This window comes from Geospiza fortis, unplaced genomic scaffold, assembly GCF_000277835.1.
Source record: "Geospiza fortis unplaced genomic scaffold, GeoFor_1.0 scaffold590, whole genome shotgun sequence".
In the NCBI taxonomy this organism is placed as follows: Eukaryota; Metazoa; Chordata; class Aves; order Passeriformes; family Thraupidae; genus Geospiza; species Geospiza fortis.
Genome location: NW_005054402.1, coordinates 578,426 through 595,774, shown reverse-complemented (window position 1 = coordinate 595,774; position 17,349 = coordinate 578,426). Strand labels below are relative to the sequence as shown.

General features: G+C 39.2%; 1 protein-coding gene across 1 annotated transcript in view; it reads right to left on the bottom strand.

Annotated features, from left to right (window-relative positions):
- The window catches only part of SHANK2 (SH3 and multiple ankyrin repeat domains 2), a 271,596-nt gene that overhangs the window by 211,644 nt on the left and 42,603 nt on the right, over positions 1-17,349 (bottom strand). Inside the window, 1 exon segment of the mRNA XM_031061167.1 lies at positions 3,937-4,003. Within this exon segment, the coding sequence (XP_030917027.1) occupies positions 3,937-4,003 (67 nt within the window).

Genomic DNA, 17,349 nt, shown 5'->3' with positions numbered 1-17,349 from the left:
GCCTTTTCCTCTTTCTTATGTTATCTGTCTCAATCTGATTTCCCTCAGCTTGAGGAGTATTCTGCAGGCATTTGATTGATGAAAATCAAAATTACTGAACCATTCCCCAAACCCAAATAAATAAGTAAACAAACAGAATATTCCTTAGGCTGGCCAGCATTTAATAGCAACACTTGCAGCTGAAAAACCAAGATTGCTGACCTCAATCACTCTCATCTAATTAAAGAAAATTAGTTAGAAAAGCAATTCTACCACAAACCAGCTAATATCCTCATGTTCTGAAATACCTGTTCTGCTTATTCCACCATAAAATACACATTCCTTATGTTTACAGTCACAATGCCAGTTTAAAAATCCACATTTTTACTCATACTCGAAAAATGTTTAATTTCAAAGCAATTTCTCTATGTGGAATGTGTCTACAGACTGTATTAGCAGATTTTCAAAATTATCAAAATAAAAACACCCATGTGAAAGCACAGACAAACCATCACACACACATCTCTCTGCATAATTATAGAGGAATACAGGAACTCTGACTTGAAGCCTAGCAACAGTATCCAAGTATTAGTTAGTCTGCTAATCAACTACCAAAAACTCACACACCAGCTCAATGTGCTTCATTTTCCTAAAGCAAACTAAAAACCAGACAAAAGAATCCTATCAGTCCTGTCTCCAGAGCTGCTGAAGGACAAGATGCACAATAGAAAACAAACCTTGTTCACTTGAAGAAGAACAACCCATGTCATTTACTCCGTCTGAAAATTCATCCCATCACAAAGAACCAAGGCAAAAGAGAGATTTAAAAATAGGTTATCCAAGTCAAAGGATTATCAGCTTGCAACATACTTAATATCTGCATATCTGTATGTAATGAAAGCTTCAAAATTCTTACATATATGATTGGGTTTTGTACCTCCATCCTATAGAAGCCATAGTAAATTCTGTACAGCAAATGCTTCCTAAATCTGCTGTGCTTATTTACTCACAGACAGCTGCAGGCTGGATGAAAACAATCAGGGATTAACTTTTCTATCCATCACATATTTTAATCCATTACTTTCTCTTAGTTTGCAATAAATAAATGCATAAAGTTAAATAAATTATAAATGTGCTATGGTTAGTTAAAAGAAAAAAGAAGTTTAAAAGGGACACTATTACTATTATTATTAAATATTTTTACTGGTGTGCAACTGCTGTACATCAGGGGTATGTGTAAGGTCTTCCTCAAAGCAGAAAAGAAGATGCAACAATAGTCACTGAGCTGGCATACACTTCTGGGTCCCAAATACTTCCAAAATAACCAATAATTAAAATAAGCTACTCTGGTGCTGTTATTATTCTTAAAAAAAAAAAAATATTTTGGAGCATGATGAATTGAAATAATCTGAGAAGCCACACTAAGCATTTCATACTGCTTGTAAAATGAGTTTCTAAGTACCTTATGGTAATAGGGTTTCTTGCTTTATGAAAAATACTATTGTAATTTGTTTCAAATAGGATTACTTTTTAAATGATATGGCAATTTCCATTCACCTTTCAAACATCTGCCATGGAAACAAAAGGGATTCCCTCATAAAAGAGAAAAACAATGAAATCTGGATCTTGTTTTTAATCCTTTATGAGCATCTCTTTTTTTCTGTCCTTGGATTCCTTTATCTTTTCTGTTTGATTCAGTCTTACAAAATGGCCTCATCCCAGTCCAGAGAAAGAACTTTCCTGGTAGAATCAGCCAGGGGGTTTTATTGGACTAAAGCCACAGGAATCCCTTGCAAGGCTTTTTCTTTATAGGTTCATTCACATTACTCCATGGGACCTTATTTGGCTCTAAAATATTTTTTTATATTTGTCTGCTTTTTCCAGAACAGTTGGAAGTCTTACAATTATTGCAAATAAGCTAATTTTATATATACCTAATTTTCACATCTATCTGATGTGAGAGTGCTTTACAATTAAATTAAAATAAGAAGGAAGAACAATCTTGGTGGGATTTGATCTGTAGGACAAAGATTTAGTGGCTCTGATGTAAATCAGAAATTTCTATTTCTAAAATAGAGTCTAAAGTAATTACAAAGAGACTGGGATTATTAAATGAACTTAAAATAATAACAAGTTTTAATGAACTGATTCGATATCAAAATCCACAATCTAACCAAAAATACGCTTTTTGAGAGATGAGTGATTAAAAGTTTCTCAAGACACTTGACAGTATGAATAGTCCTCATCTTCCTGAGGATACTTCCCAAGCTCTTCACTATTTCTTCCCCCTCTGCTGCCTCTAAGGACGTGCATTACTCAAGTGATAAATTTTGGAATACATCCAAAATTATAGGAACACAGTGGGTAACCAGACAAGCACAAGAAGCAAAAGCCAACTTGCTGAAGCTGAAATGCTGACATCACTCTGCACATTCATCATCACAGCAGCTCTCAGGTTTTCTGCTCAGGATTTGGTTCTTTGAGTTACTCTTCTTTTTTTTTTCTCCACTGGGAGACACTCCAAAAATAGACATTTCAACAACTTCACTTTTCATAAGTAATAAAACTTAAAAGACAAATGTCCAGCTCAATTGAATTAGGTGGGAGGAAATAACATAATGTAATGTTTACTCTTTAAGACAAATCTATTAATTAAAACAGTCATGCTCAAGCCACCATCTAGCAAAAATGGCAAGTGAATAATGGAAGTACCAATATTTCTATTTTTCACTGGCAAAGATGGAGGCATCAGAAAAATTTGGAGAATCTCCCCATAGAAAGTATTTTCTAAAAATTTTTCTAGAAATCACCAAATCCTACAAGTCAGCAAAAAAAAAAAAAAAATTACCCATATGTAAATATAAACAACAATAAGATGCTCAACCTAATAAGAATAACAAGTTCATTTTTAATTCATGCTTTACAGATTATTAATAAATATAGATTGATGAAGAATTCTTACATGGGGAGGAGCTATCCCATTATCCCTGGAAAAAAAAACCTTTCCAGACTGTGTCTGAACTTTCATGCAGAAGTTATGACTTTGGTGCATTTAGCCCTCAGTTTTCTCAGTGCACACTGCAAGAGCTGAAAGTGCCACAAGAACTTGCATTACCACAGAACCTTCAATCATATCCCTGCAGATCATATGCAACAAGGAAGGGAAAGGGAAAATAGTCCCTAATCTACATCCTTAGTTTTATATTTCATGTGAGCTGGCCTCATTTCCCATATAAATGAAATACTCAAGTCAGAGATTTGCCTTGCTGAGTTAAATCAGTGCAGGCAAGTACACAGAGCCTCCTGCTGCAAAAGAAATGTCCTTTTTTGTTCAGCTTCAGGATATTTGTCTGGAACTTAAATTAACTTGAATTAAAGCATTTTAACCCATTTTGTTAAACAGTATTAGGCATCACTTGTATCAAACTGGCTTTTATTTTAATGGCAAATCCCTCTGCACAAAAAGATATTCAAAGAGTCTCCAATTTTTTTGTCAGGACCCTTAATCCCACCAAACTCATTGAGAGGGAATGCTTTCATGGATATGGAGAGTTGGCTTCTACCATATATTCATTTAATTATAGAGAAGCATCTTTCTCCCTTTTCATCTTTTGATCAATTATTCCTATTTGGGAGCTGCTTTAGGCAAGGCCAAAACAACCTGCAAGAGCCAATCTGGAAGGGATGTGGATGTGTATTTAGTTTATTACAAACTGACTGATTTATACTTAGAAAGCACCTACCACTTACCACATTTTCCTCTTCAGAGTATATTTTTGAAAACATTTCAGCTTTTTCCCCATCTGCATTTTTTTTACAAGAGTTACTTTTCAAACCTCCCTGAAATGTCAGCAGCCCTGTGGTTGTATCTCACATAGAATCAGTTTTAACATCTTTGCAAAACCCTGGCACAAACAAGCACAACTTATTTTCAGAGTCTGTAAATATTTTGCTTACCAATATCAGCTTCCCTGTGATTCTTGATGTATTCAGCAAGCTCAAAATTTCCCGCTATTATAGCCACCTAAAAGGTTGTAAAATAGGCACAATTAATATGTTGCCATCACTTGCTAAGAAGGAAAACATGTCACATCACTGACAAACATCAGGCAAAGATATTTTCATTTCCCCAAATGGACAGATTCTATTACTTTCATTCTGCAATACAGATATTGGTATCTGAAACACCAACACAACACAGAAACAACAAGAAATGAGACCTTAATCTGTTTGTAAGAGCACTGCCAGTCCCCCAGCTGCCCATTTCCCAGGAACGCTGGCATGGTGGCAGTCTCAGGAGGCTGCTGGAAGAGCTGCTGCTCTTCACACGGTGGCAGTCCAAGGCAGCAGTGAACATTAAGCACAGCATCCCCAAAGCTCTGGGAGCTGTACTGGTGTGTGGGGAATGCTGCAGGAGAGACACGCTGAAGATATTATCTCCCTTTAATTGCTCCTGCCTCGCTCCTTACCTGAGCAATAAAAACAGGAGCTGAAATGCAAACTACATGAGAGAGCCAAGGACCAAGAGCTACCAATATTCAGGTACCACTAAGGCAACAAAAATCACACTGAAAGAGAGAGACTGGCGAAGTTTATGTATATGTACAAAGTTTAAAATGTCTAAATAGATTCAGTTCTAAATTAACAATTTTCTTTTTCATTTATTTTCTGATTGTTGAACACCAAACTGAATTCTCATTTCAACAGACTTAAAAAGAAAAACATCTCCAATGGGTGTGAGGGAAGCAATTCAATTTTGCCATTGCTGGCTTCTCCCTTTTTCTTCTTCTCCGCTTTTTGCCCTGAAAATCAAGGAATTGTCTTTTCTGGCCCCATTTTGCAGCTCTGACAGATCCTGTTCTCTAGTGGCACTGCAGATTTCCTGATGTATGTGCAAGGCATAAACTGGGCTGGCCTTCCTCACAGAAACTTCTGCATCTACAGGGACCCGGTTAAAAAAAAAATCAAAAAAATCTTGCTGTAGGGTTCTCTTGGATATAGGACTGTATCCAAGAGAGTCAGACATGAGAAATTATTAAAAACTCCATGCAAATGTCTGAGCTGATGACCAAGAAAAATTATTTGCTCGTTTGTGCCTCTCCACATATGAAGAATGATGCAAAGGAAGACTTAAATTCAATGGTCTCCGGGAGTGTATGAAGTACAGTTAATAGCAGCAGTATCTTGGCATGTAACAAACATAAGATTTTGTTTCTGCACTCAGCCTAGGAAATTGAATGGGCAATTTTATTTACCAGTAACCAAAACAAACTAATACGGAAATCCCTGAAATTGAAGACTTTACACCCAAGATGTGGCTGCCCCATCCCTGGCAGTGTCCAAGGCCAGGTTGGATGGGGCCTGGGATAGTGGAAGGTGTCCCTGTCCATGGCAAGGAGTGGATCTGGGTGACTTTAAGGTCCTTCCCAACTCAAACCATTCTGGGATTCTGTGATCAGGGAGGTTGGACACAAGCAGGTTAATGCATTAACACCTCAACACCACATAAACCATCCATCTGAAAATTACTATTTTAAACACTGGTATGCCAACCTTTATTCCAGAAGCCCCTCCAGGCAGAAACGGTTTCTCAGCATGGATGACACATCAGAATCTGGCCCCCAGCCTCTGTGCAGCCCATGATTCTCCCTGGCAAACAGCACTAGGAAACCAACAGCAGAGCTGTACCCATCTTCTCTCTAACTTCCAATTCTGCAGCCTGGCTGGCTCCAGGTTCATAACAGCAACATTCGTGCACAGCTCTGAGGTTTTCTCTGCATTGTAAGCAAGTGGTAATACTTCTCTCTAATGTTACCCCTAATTAGCAGTGAAATTCCACCAAGGGGTGGAATTCAGCAGTGACAGGCAGCTTGCTAGACAGCAGCCATGGTACTCAAATAAAAGAATTTTTGATACTGAGCAGATTTTAAACCTCAAGTATAAACATGCTCTTCAAGTGATAAACACATTTTATTACTTGGAAGAAAAAAGGAAAGATATTTCCAGATAACTAAGAGACAGCTTGACAGGGAATTGTTCCTGTATTTGCTTCTGAACCAAGCAGCAGATTCAGCAAGCTCAAGGAACCATTTTTCTCAATTTAATTCACTTCAGTGCGCTAAAAACAGTATGTAAAATCCTTACAGCAAAATGAAGGAAAGATATGTTAAGATCTAAGGAAAGCAAGGAAAAGTTAAAAAGTACAAATATTTCTTGGCATAACATCAATGCACTTCATTTGAATTTGATGGGTAAAATGTGTGGGAGAAAGTGAAGTCAGAGCAAAATCAGAAAGACACAAAATTATTCTCATTCAACTTGTACAGTTACAAACCACAAAGCATGGCAACCCTAGCCCTTCTTCTATACAAACGTGTCTTAAACCAAAATGATAGTGAGTTCACATGAAAACATAAATGTGAATAACACATTAGGACAAGTGAATGGTCTTCACAAGATCCAGAGCTAGTAACCAAGTGAAGATGGTAGAAATTCTCTCCTCGATCAAGTACCTAAATCAGAGACCAACTGAAGCTCTATATTTGTACCAAATTTCTTTGTACTTCAGAAAAAAATAGTAATGCAGCATGTTGGCAGAAAATACTAGAGTTTGATTCTCTCCGGGCTTCATAATTTACATGGTTTTAAATAGCCATAGTTTGCTTTTCAGGATGTTCTGTAGACAAGTGCTAGATTTAAAATTAAGAGGTTATGGCAGGAAAGAAGGGTTTGTTTGAGCTTTCTTTTGATCACAAGATATCTCTTGGCAGCGAAAAAGTAGCACAGCCAGCAAAACTGCAGCGAAAGTTTGCTTCCAATTCCAGTAGGAACTGGATTCCAGTCATCAAAATGCATCACGTGCATGTTTACAGACATGAAATATCACCATGAAAGGCTGGAGGTAGCACTTTACAACTAGAGGCTATCTACCAACTCTGTTATGCTGAAGCTTCAAAAATTGCAGCTTTTCTAAAACTGCATATGCAGCAGTCTTGCCATAATTCAGGTTCTTACATTCCTGCAGCAAATGTCCTTTCATGTCATTCTTTTGACATCTATCTCACATCAAAAGTCTGTATATCCTCAGTCACATTACTCTGCAAACCTGATAAGACCTGGTTCTGCATCTTGCACGAAATAAAAACATCACTCACACACAATTTGCACTAAAACCTGCTTTGTGCTTTGCCACAATTTTAAAGGGTGTCTTTACTTTGCATCCAGAACCAGAAAGAGTTCACCTGCAGGGTCCCAGTATGGTGTCAATCAAAGCCCAGCAGAAAAGCCTGACTCAGTGCTTTTAAACTCAAAGCAGGATTTTTGTCTGCTGCAGACATTTGGTTGGGAGCCCTGCCACATTCTACTGTACAGAAAGCAGAAATTATCTTGTTGGGGTTTTTTTAATCAGCATTAGAGGCAATTTTATATGAACGACAGTAACCAAAGTGAATCACTTATAAGCTCCCTCCCAAGCTTAATTGACCCCACTAAGGCTGTTAACATGGGTACCTAATTATTACCAAATTACCTTTGATAACACACATGTCTGGCCTGGGTAAGCCTGCCACAGGGAAGCAAGCAGAGAGTAAAGCTAGGCAGGAAGATGGATCTTGGTGGGAGGCAACTGATATAAAATAAAAAGAGAGAATAAAACCATGCATAAAAACAGTGGTACCTCCTCCTATTCCCACAATGATCTGCCTCCAGCATGACAAAATTTAATGGAGTGCCCAAACCAGGTCCCAGCTGGGACACCCTGAAGCACAAAGCCATGGGGTGAACAACTCACTGGAGCAGAGCCAGGAGCTGGCTGTCACTCAGTGTGTGCAGCAGGGAGCTTGACCAGAAATGTTGTGTTTACAGAGACATTTCCTGCGCCTGGGGAAAAGCAGAGCTGTCACAGACACCCTGGTGTCTCACAGACAGATGTTTCTTTGAAACGATACAAGGTTCCAGGGCCTTGTTGTTTGCCATGGCAGGCAGTGCCAGATGCTCTCCTGCCAAGCCAAGGCAGGAAGGGAAGGAGTTTAATCGACACTTGGCCAGTTGCTATGGGTGGTAACCAAGGGACAGTTCAGCCGAGTGGAAACCTGAATGAATGAAGCATCTGCAAGGCAGGGATTGGCAGGGAGCAGGCAGGAGGTGGGAGCATCCCAGCAATCCTACTCCAGCACTGGGCAAGGACCAACACCCTCAACACTGGCACCTTCACAAGTGGGCTCCTGCTCCTGACAGATCATTCTCACCCTTGGCTTTCTGATATTCACAGTCAGAAACAATCCCTCTGGATAAAGGAACCTTCACAAGTGGGTCTCTTTCTCCTGACAGATCATTCTCAGTCCTGGCTTTCTGATATCCGCAGTCAGAAACAATCCCTCTGGATAAATGTCACAGACATGTTTCATGAAAAGTCCTTTCCTTAGGATTTTTTCTCCTGAGAAGCTGTGAGGCCTCAGGAACAAAATGTAAACAATAATTATCTGCTGCTGTGGAATGCAACAGGTGCATCTGTGATTGGTCTCATGTGGTTGTTTCTAATTAATGGCCAATCACAGCCCAGCTGTCCAGACTGTCTCAGTCAGTCTCAAGCCTTTGTTATCATTCTTTTTCTATTCTTAGCTAGCCTTCTGATGAAATCCTTTCTTCTATTCTTTTAGTATAGTTTTAATATAATAGGTATATCATAAAATAATAAATCAAGCCTTCTGAAACACGGAGTCAGATCCTCAGTCTGTTCCCTGGTCCTGGGACCCCTGTGAACACCACCACAGATAAAGGCGCTGTTTAAGTTGCCTTTCAGGAGTAAATTCAGAAATTAAATATTTGAGGTATCAGGTACTGCTTTTTCTGAATCATGTTCTCCAAAGAAACTTAGTTTAAATCACAGCAAATAAAAGTACTTTGTGTAAACAGTGAAACTGGCCAGATGTCCCATTACAGGTTTCAGTGTGACAGTTTCAGTGTTTTCAGACTCTGCATCAGACAGAAGAAGCACTGACTCACCACCATCTCTCTGTTTAGCCACATAAATGCAGTTCTAAAGATATCAATTTACTTACATTCAAGTATTTACATTTTTTATGGGGATTAATGCAGTTTTTTGTTCCTTTTGGGAAATTAGAAGCTGTATTTACACTTTACCTGGCACTAACCTTTCACAACTGGTATTTTCCTGCTCTTGAAACATATCACAGATAAAGATTATATTAAATTAGAGCATGATTTTGTAGCCTGTTAATAAATACAATTTTAGACCTTTATGGGCTAGCCCCTGAAAGGCAAACACCACAGCTAAATTACATTACCACTCTTGGGAACAAACTGCTCCACCCAAGGAGAAACAACAGAAAAAAGAAACTGAAGCTGTTCCCTCTCAAATCAAAACAATAAACTTTGACAAACTTTCTGTGTGGGACTGAAGAGAGCCTCTTAGTCCATTTATGTTCCACTCAGTCCAGGCTTCTGCATTTCTGCTGCACATGCTTACATTTGAGAGACCCAAAGCTCTGAAATGCAGAGCCTTTGGAGGGAGCAGAGGGAGCTGCAGGGTTGGAGCTGCCATTCACAGTGAGCACATAAAACATCACCACTCGCCACCTGCTTTTTGGCCCCCTGCTCTTCTCATCCAGACAATTTCCCTTCCCTGAGGAAAGTGCGTTTCATTACTCTTTCCTTCAGGGCTGATGTTCCACCTTTCTCTTGTCTCTGCCAGCCAGCAGTGTTTATTGAATTATGGCTTTTCCAGAAAGCTTGGATTGGCAGTAAGCTCAGGCATGGTGCCATACATTAAAGGAGGTAATTCTAGCCCAGAAAAAAAAGTGAATTACACCAGTGCAAGTGCAGGTGAACGGACAGGACACTGAGGTAAATCTTCCCTACAGGTTCCTGTCTTCAGTGGGAACCACAAGAAAGAGGTCAGACAACCCTGTGAATGAGACTGTAACCATCAGACTCCAGAAACTGCCTTCCACTTCAAGCACAAGCTCACAAAACCACAAATTATTTCTCATTCCAGCAAGGATTATATTATTTTAACAATGAAAAAATACCACTCAAGCAGTTACAGCCATCACACAACAGGATTGACTATCAGCAGAGGCACATGAGACATTAACACAAGGGAATTTAGAAGGAAGTGTTGGAATCACTTCCTTAATTAAAAGATTTTCAGAAATGATCTTCCACATATCATAATCAGGATGTGTTTGCTTAGTATTAAAAATATATAACCACAGCTTTTGGAGATTGACACCTCTTTAATTTGATACAAAAATCCAATGCTGTTTACTGTGGGACAGTGGAAAGGTAACATAGCTAAACTTCAACGTATTTATTTTCTACCATGTCCTCTGGAAAGAAAAGCTCTTCCTAATGAAGCCACTTTGAATTTAGTCCCAGCACACCATCAAGCACACAGCAGTCATCCCCAAGGACATCAGGAAGTTAAATTTAGGTTGTTAAGTGCCAAGACCCTGTTCCCCTGCGTGCCCGTGTAGGACACGGCAGCAGGAGGCTCCATCCCTGATAAATGGTGACACAAAAGCACGCAGCACACCCAGCAGACTCAAACAAATCCCATCCTAAATGGATCTGCATTAGCTGCTCTCATGTAGCGTGTGGATTTTATAACTCTCTCAGCGGGACAGATGGAGTTCAGTTTGGAAAAGCAGGAAGCAATCTGTGTTCCGAATTTCTTTCCCATAGGTGTGGGATGGAAATGTATCGATCACCCACTGTTGGTTCTTTATGCAATTCCAGGAGCCTGCACTTGAAGAGATGTTTATTGATTGAAAGAGCACCACAAGTACCTGGAACTCAGAGTCCTTAGGAAAGGCATTCTCTTGTAACGCCCAAGCAAAACGTGAAAATGTGGAAAACATTGTTCTGAGCTCAAACCACAATGCACACCCTCAGGTGTTTGCCATCAGAACGTTAAGAATTCCAAACGAGTCTTTCTGTGAACCAGCTGGAAAATCCTACACAATTGCCACAGCCATTAATAACCTAAGGCAGAACTGCTGGACAATCATGAATTCCTTATTTCACATCACAAAAATCAAAGGGCAAAGTTTCACCCCACATTTTGTAGTTCCATGGATTGCAGTTGATTTTTGACTTTGAGGCTACGACACAGCAAAATAAAAGTAGCAGAAGCTTCTTGGCTCATCTCATTAAAAAATAAAACCAAATGCTTGGTTAATATTCTATTAATATCACTAATTCCCTGTCTTTATCTAACAGTGCTGCTGAATACATAGAATATGAATGACATAAAACATGACCTCAAGGAGATACATATTCTTGCCTTATGGAGACACATTTACACTCCAAAACAATATTAAAAAATAATCAATTCTGAAGCGGAGATGTAATGCATCTATTTAGAAATTTGTCAGAAGAAAATTACTTCTTTTGGAAGTATATGGTGGTGCAGTATTTTGTACATTTAATAAAACAATATTGCTTTTGTTGAAAATATAACTGAAAGATTTTATTTTATAAAATAAAATTAATTTTATCCATTTGAAGTTCCTTTTCAGGTGTAACATTTTCAAATTTGGGCAAAACTCACTGATGTAAGGTAAGATAGAATAAAGAAAAGCAGTAAAATTGAATTTATTTTCTTTAAATAATAGGCAGCAAAAGTTTATATTAATTGAAGAAATAACCCACATTCTCTACCAGGACAATAAAATGCTGACAATTTTCCTAAATTACTTCATAGTAATGTTATGAAGAAATACAAGTAAAAAAATCATATTCAGCATTTTTCTGCATGCTTCTTTCCTGGACAGAAGAGAACTCTTAACATTTTTAATTATATAATGTAATATAAGCTCAATATTATGCATTTTGAAAGGAACTAACTGTGTACATTAATAGATCTGATGTCCAGTAGATGGCAAAATATCAGCAACCACCACCTTTAATCTTGGCACTTGATTCATTCAAACCCCAAAGTAATTTTTTTTCTTTTTGTTTCCAATATCCACTTTCTATTTCATTGGAGAGCAGGATTAGCTTTACCTTTTGGATGTTTTCTGTCTATTATCTGCTTGAAAGACAATTTCATCTTCGTCAGGTCTCGATACAACAAAGCACAATAATGTTACTATCCTTTAAATAGTCCTTTGAAGACAGTTTCTTCACCACTGAATTTTTTTTTCCTCCAAGAGCATTCTGCTGCTACTGTTCCCAAATTTGCCAGCACATGTTAGCATACTGTGTACTAAAATCTCTTAGCAACAATATCTTAGTGTCTAACATTTCCCTTCTTCCAACTATGATTCACGGAGCCATCTGTAGTCAGATATTGACATGCAGCATCCTAAAATAGGCACCTTACATTTGCTCAACAACTAGTTTTAGCATCTGAAAATATAAATTGTGGGGAGAGGGCCAATATTTCTGTGAGGCTCCTCAGCATTCCCTGGATCATTTCAGCACTGTTTAAACAAAGGCTCGCCACAAGCGCTTCGCCTCAATATCGAGGGCAAAGTATTCGCGCTTTTCCAAGCGACAGCGCCGCTTACGTAACCCTCTGAGCAATCCCAGGCTTCCCTGGTGAGGACCCCCTCACACTGCTACTCAGGCTGTTTTTAATAGTAATCAAAGATTAGGTTTTCAAGCTCCAAGATCCAAGCGTTCTTCACACCCTTGGAAGCCTCAGGCTCACGGGAAGCATCCCACGATAGGTGGGACAAGGTCAGTGTCTCAGCTGGGTGAAGACAAAGGGACTTCTGCTGTGGGAAACGCAACAATATCCCACACTCAGGAAGAAAATTTACAACCACAGCCTCCCAAGCACTGCTTTTGCCTCCCAAAACTCTTAGCAAGCTTGCCCTCAGAAAATACAGCATCTTTTTTTCAGCTGCAGCAAGTTAACTCTTAGCAGCAAAGACTTTGCCTAACCCAAGTTATTCGTGGCAATGCGCTGTGCAGTTCTGTACAACTTAAAAGAATAGTGCTGTACCAAAAATGCTAATTAAACAGGAACAGGAAATGTTAATTAAAAATAATCATATTCAGTAGAATACATTATATAGGAAGAGTTGATATCATGGCTTTGGAACCGTCTCAAGTGTGAGGAACACACTTTCACCCCAGCAAAATCAGTGGGATTTCATCCACTTCAAAGGAACTGAGATTTTATCCTAAATACTTTTCAGCAATTAATATTTTAAAAACAAGCAAACACACAACAACATGCAGCCAAATACAGCTGGACTTTATCAAAAAAAAAAAGTACGCTGCAAGCATAATAGTGCTGGCACATTTTCCTTGCTAAAACACTGGGTTTGCTTGCAAGAGATTTGACAGCCCCCATGGGTCTTCTGGAATACACTCAGTAGCCATGAAGCTGTGCCAGGGCTGAGCAAATTCCAGTCACAATATGAGGAAGGCAATCACTCTGAACGACCTCTTTTCTGGCTCTTTTAGGTCCTGCAGCGCTGTCTTAGCAGGACTGGACAGCACTTAAAATGCCTGCAGGCATCTTTGTTCATTTTCCAGTCTTCCTTACTAAGATTTAAAAGGCAGAACCTGTGTTTTATTCTGCACCGTCCTTTCATGAACACACACAACTGCATTCTTAAAATCTAACCACTCTTCATGAATTAGCCATGACTGAATACCTCCAGATTAAACTAAGCCTGCATGGACACCAAGATTAAAAAAATGCAAGTCCTTTCCTCACAACATGGGAGTAAATCACTTCTAAATCATCTCCTCCCTAGGCTTTGAAATGCAAACTTAACTCCTAGGACAAAAGGAGTCGTTGTTATGCAAGAACCAGCTTGACAGGAAGTGTTGAACTGAATACACCAGCAAATCGAGCAGAGTTACAAGGAAACATGTCAGGAAGCCTAAAAAGGAACACGCAGGCAAATCCATCCCAGGCACAACTTCGCTGCTTCACGACGTTCTTATATTTCCTCCTATTTCTTGGAAGGAGAAGTAACTCAGATTTTTAAGTTATCCTCCTTGGTTCGGGCTGTATTGAGCCTCCTCCATGGTCACTGTCTCTATTGGGAAATGTTGCTTCTATCTATTCTAAAAGTAGAGAAAAAAGCCTTCCATCTTCTTCCTGCTTCTCTGCTGAAATGCCACCCAGCAAGCTATCCTCAAGAAAGATGCATTTTCCTACACTCGTGTTTTAATAATTAAAACAAAGCAGAAAAAGCCAAGTGTGATACACACACACATTTACAATTACAGACTCATTCCTCAGGAAAATCTAGCTCAAGCTGGAAAGAGCCATCAAAAGCCAGTTATTACATAATCCTTATTACTGCTACATGGGCAAGCAGCGGTTCCAAAGGAGTATTTACTGAAAGCAGATAAAGCCAGGTTGCAGCATCAGATGAATCAGATAAGACACAGCCAGCAACAAAATTGACTTAATTTTCTTAGTCCCCTCCAATAATATGCTAAATCAAAAAGCCATGAAATGCAATCTTCTCCAGCTGAACTCTCCTTGAAAAAGGCTGAGAACGTGTGTTATTTGCTAGGTTTTGTTTTCCTTGGTGCTGCAGGAAACATTGGGCTGTGCAGAGAATTCAGCTCAAGGGTTTACAGGTCTGTGCTGCTGTAGAGTGAAATCTTCCACCTTGCCAGGCAGCCTTACCTCATGGAAAAGCCAAAACCCACCACATTAGCAGCTTCTTCCCTGAAGACTTTCAGAAAAAAAGTCTTCCTACTCACAGCAGACAGACACTTCCCACTATTTCACATCAGAAACTTTCAGGGATTCAGCTCTGCAAACACTTAATAATATAGTGTTGCTTCAAGTGCTAAACCAAATGGCTGGAAATCCTTTTGGAAAGCCCTTCGGATAAAATGCATCGGTGAATAAGACACTGTGATTATTTTACCTAATACATTTGGTGGCTCCATTCCAAACTCTGTGGGTTAACTACAATAAAACCTTTGGAAACAGCAGTCTAGCAATAGTCCATGCCAGTAACATACTCTGATGGAGATGGGATTGCCAACTGCATGCCAGGAATGCTCCCTCCAAATGGCAGTGGAAGAAGATGCTAAGTCTGTCCTTTAGGCACAGATTCTACATTTCTATAAGGAGCAAGAACTTGGATACAGCCAAAGGATAATGCTGAGTAGCCTGTTTTGAAATGCAAAAGCAGATGATGCCACACAGCACTCAACCATCATAAAACTCCAAGCATGAATCCATTCCTGCAGGTCTGAAGTACCCACGAGTCCCACTCACAGGTTATTTTATCTCCCAGACAAACTGAATGGTGTTAACATCTCAAAACAACATGATCTAAATTAGAATTATACAAATCCCCACTGCCTCCTGTAACTTCACCCACGACAACTAACTGTGTCTGAATCACACTCAAGCCGTTCTTAATTTAAGGCAAGAGCTGGTGGTGACCCTTATAAGTTACTTTGTTTATTTGTCCCCTTTTGTAACTTCTGAACTTCCTTCTGGTGGGAGAACAAACAGGTTGGCTTCTAGCTACCTCAGAGAATGCACTTTTCCCAGAGAAATCAGACTGCCTGTGGCAACACCTGAGGCATGTCAGCTGGACAGCCCTGTCTGAGCATGGAGAGAATGGGGAAAAGGGGAAAAGAGGGGTCTTGGATCATTTATGTGGAACACAACACAACAGATGGTCACATGGAGACTCCTCCAGAGTTTGCTTTTGGTTAAAAAAAATGAAGACACATCCTGCAGTTAAGTATTTTTAGCATCTCCAAGCATGGCAATATTTTGCCTTTCTGAATAAAAGGTAATCAAGCAATTTCATTCTTTTATGCCTTACTTCCATTTGGCTGCTTTTCTGAAAAATTACAGGGTTAAAACAAAGGCCAGAAGGGACCAGCCAGCACTAAGAAAACCATCCCTGAGTCAGGAGGAATCAATTTAACTCTATTTTGTATCCATATGTATTTTTCTGCTCCTGTATCTCCTAATATTCTCAGGAATATTTCATCTGCCACTACTTCCCCCAATATCAACTTCCACCCTTTCAGTTATTTCCCTTCCTTCTAATTATTATTATTTTCATTTTAATTAAGTCTTTTTAAGAAATTGTGCTAAGTGTGCCTACATATATACAGACTCATGTACATTTTTGATCTTTAAAGGAAAAATCCATAGTTTGTTCTGGGGTGGTCACTTGTATAGATTTATATTTTTTTCTAAGTATGAATAAGTTCCATTATTTGACTGAAATCAGGAAAAGCTGGAAAAAGCTTGAAGTCTGACTAAAGGCAGAATGTATCATGAGCTCATAGCTGTATATTTTGCCAACTATACCCAATATTCAGTGATTCATTGTTCACACAGGTGCTTCACAAAAGGAATTAAGATGGAAATAAATATGTGGAAAAAGCAAAGTCTTTGTGTAATTGAAGTGCTCCATGAACACAATGGTTCCATACTTGAACATCATGACAGGAAGCATTATTTTATATTTGTAAAGATGCCTTACTGAGGCACCTAATGAAGATTTTGGGTTTAAAAGTAGCTTTCACACCCTTTCAAAAAAAAAAGTCAAAGAAAAATACCTGAGAAGAACTTTCTGCCCTTTCCTGTAAATTTCACCCAAAAGAGAGAAATTAAAAATGCCAATAATCTAAATCTTAACTGGGCTTTGGGAAGCCATTCTGTGAGATGCTGGATATGCCCAGTTGTGTCTGTGTTTCCCCCAGCCAGCTCAGCTTCCAAATCCACGGGTTTAGCTCCTACTCCTGGTTTTGGAGCCCCAGCGTCTGAGTCAGTCTGAGTCAGTCTGGAAACCAGTTCCCACTGCCAGGTTGTTAACATGGAGATCAGCACACAGGGCAATAAAAGAAAATAAAACTAAACCACAACATAACACAACAGGGGAGAGAGGACAAGGAGGGGTGGGTCAGCAGAGTTTTTCCGTGTGAGGAAAACAACACATGTTTTCCCTTGCCCAGACTCCAAAAGAGCTGAATCATTTTGTTTTTCCAAATAACAGAGATAGCAGGCATGAAAAATTTCAGTTCAAATGATTCAAACCTGGCAAAAAAAATATGTGAGCTATTGAAAATAGAGGCAGGGGCAACACACTGAAAGGAGCAATTCTACCTGCAGTGGAGCTGGAAGATTGCTGTTCCTCCTGCAATCCATGGGATGTAGGCACATGGATTATTCAGGCTGGTCTGGGACAGCAAAGGCCAATTATTAAGGACACCTGAGACACAAGCCATTCTCAGGTACAACTCTGCCCTTAAAAGGTGGCACTAAATGCCACCTCAGAATAGCTGCTCTGTACATTGAAACACATTTGTTCTAAAAACACTGACTAATAATTAATTAGCACTATTAGCTAAAATAGTGATTTATTGCCCATTTGAATTATTCATATGGAG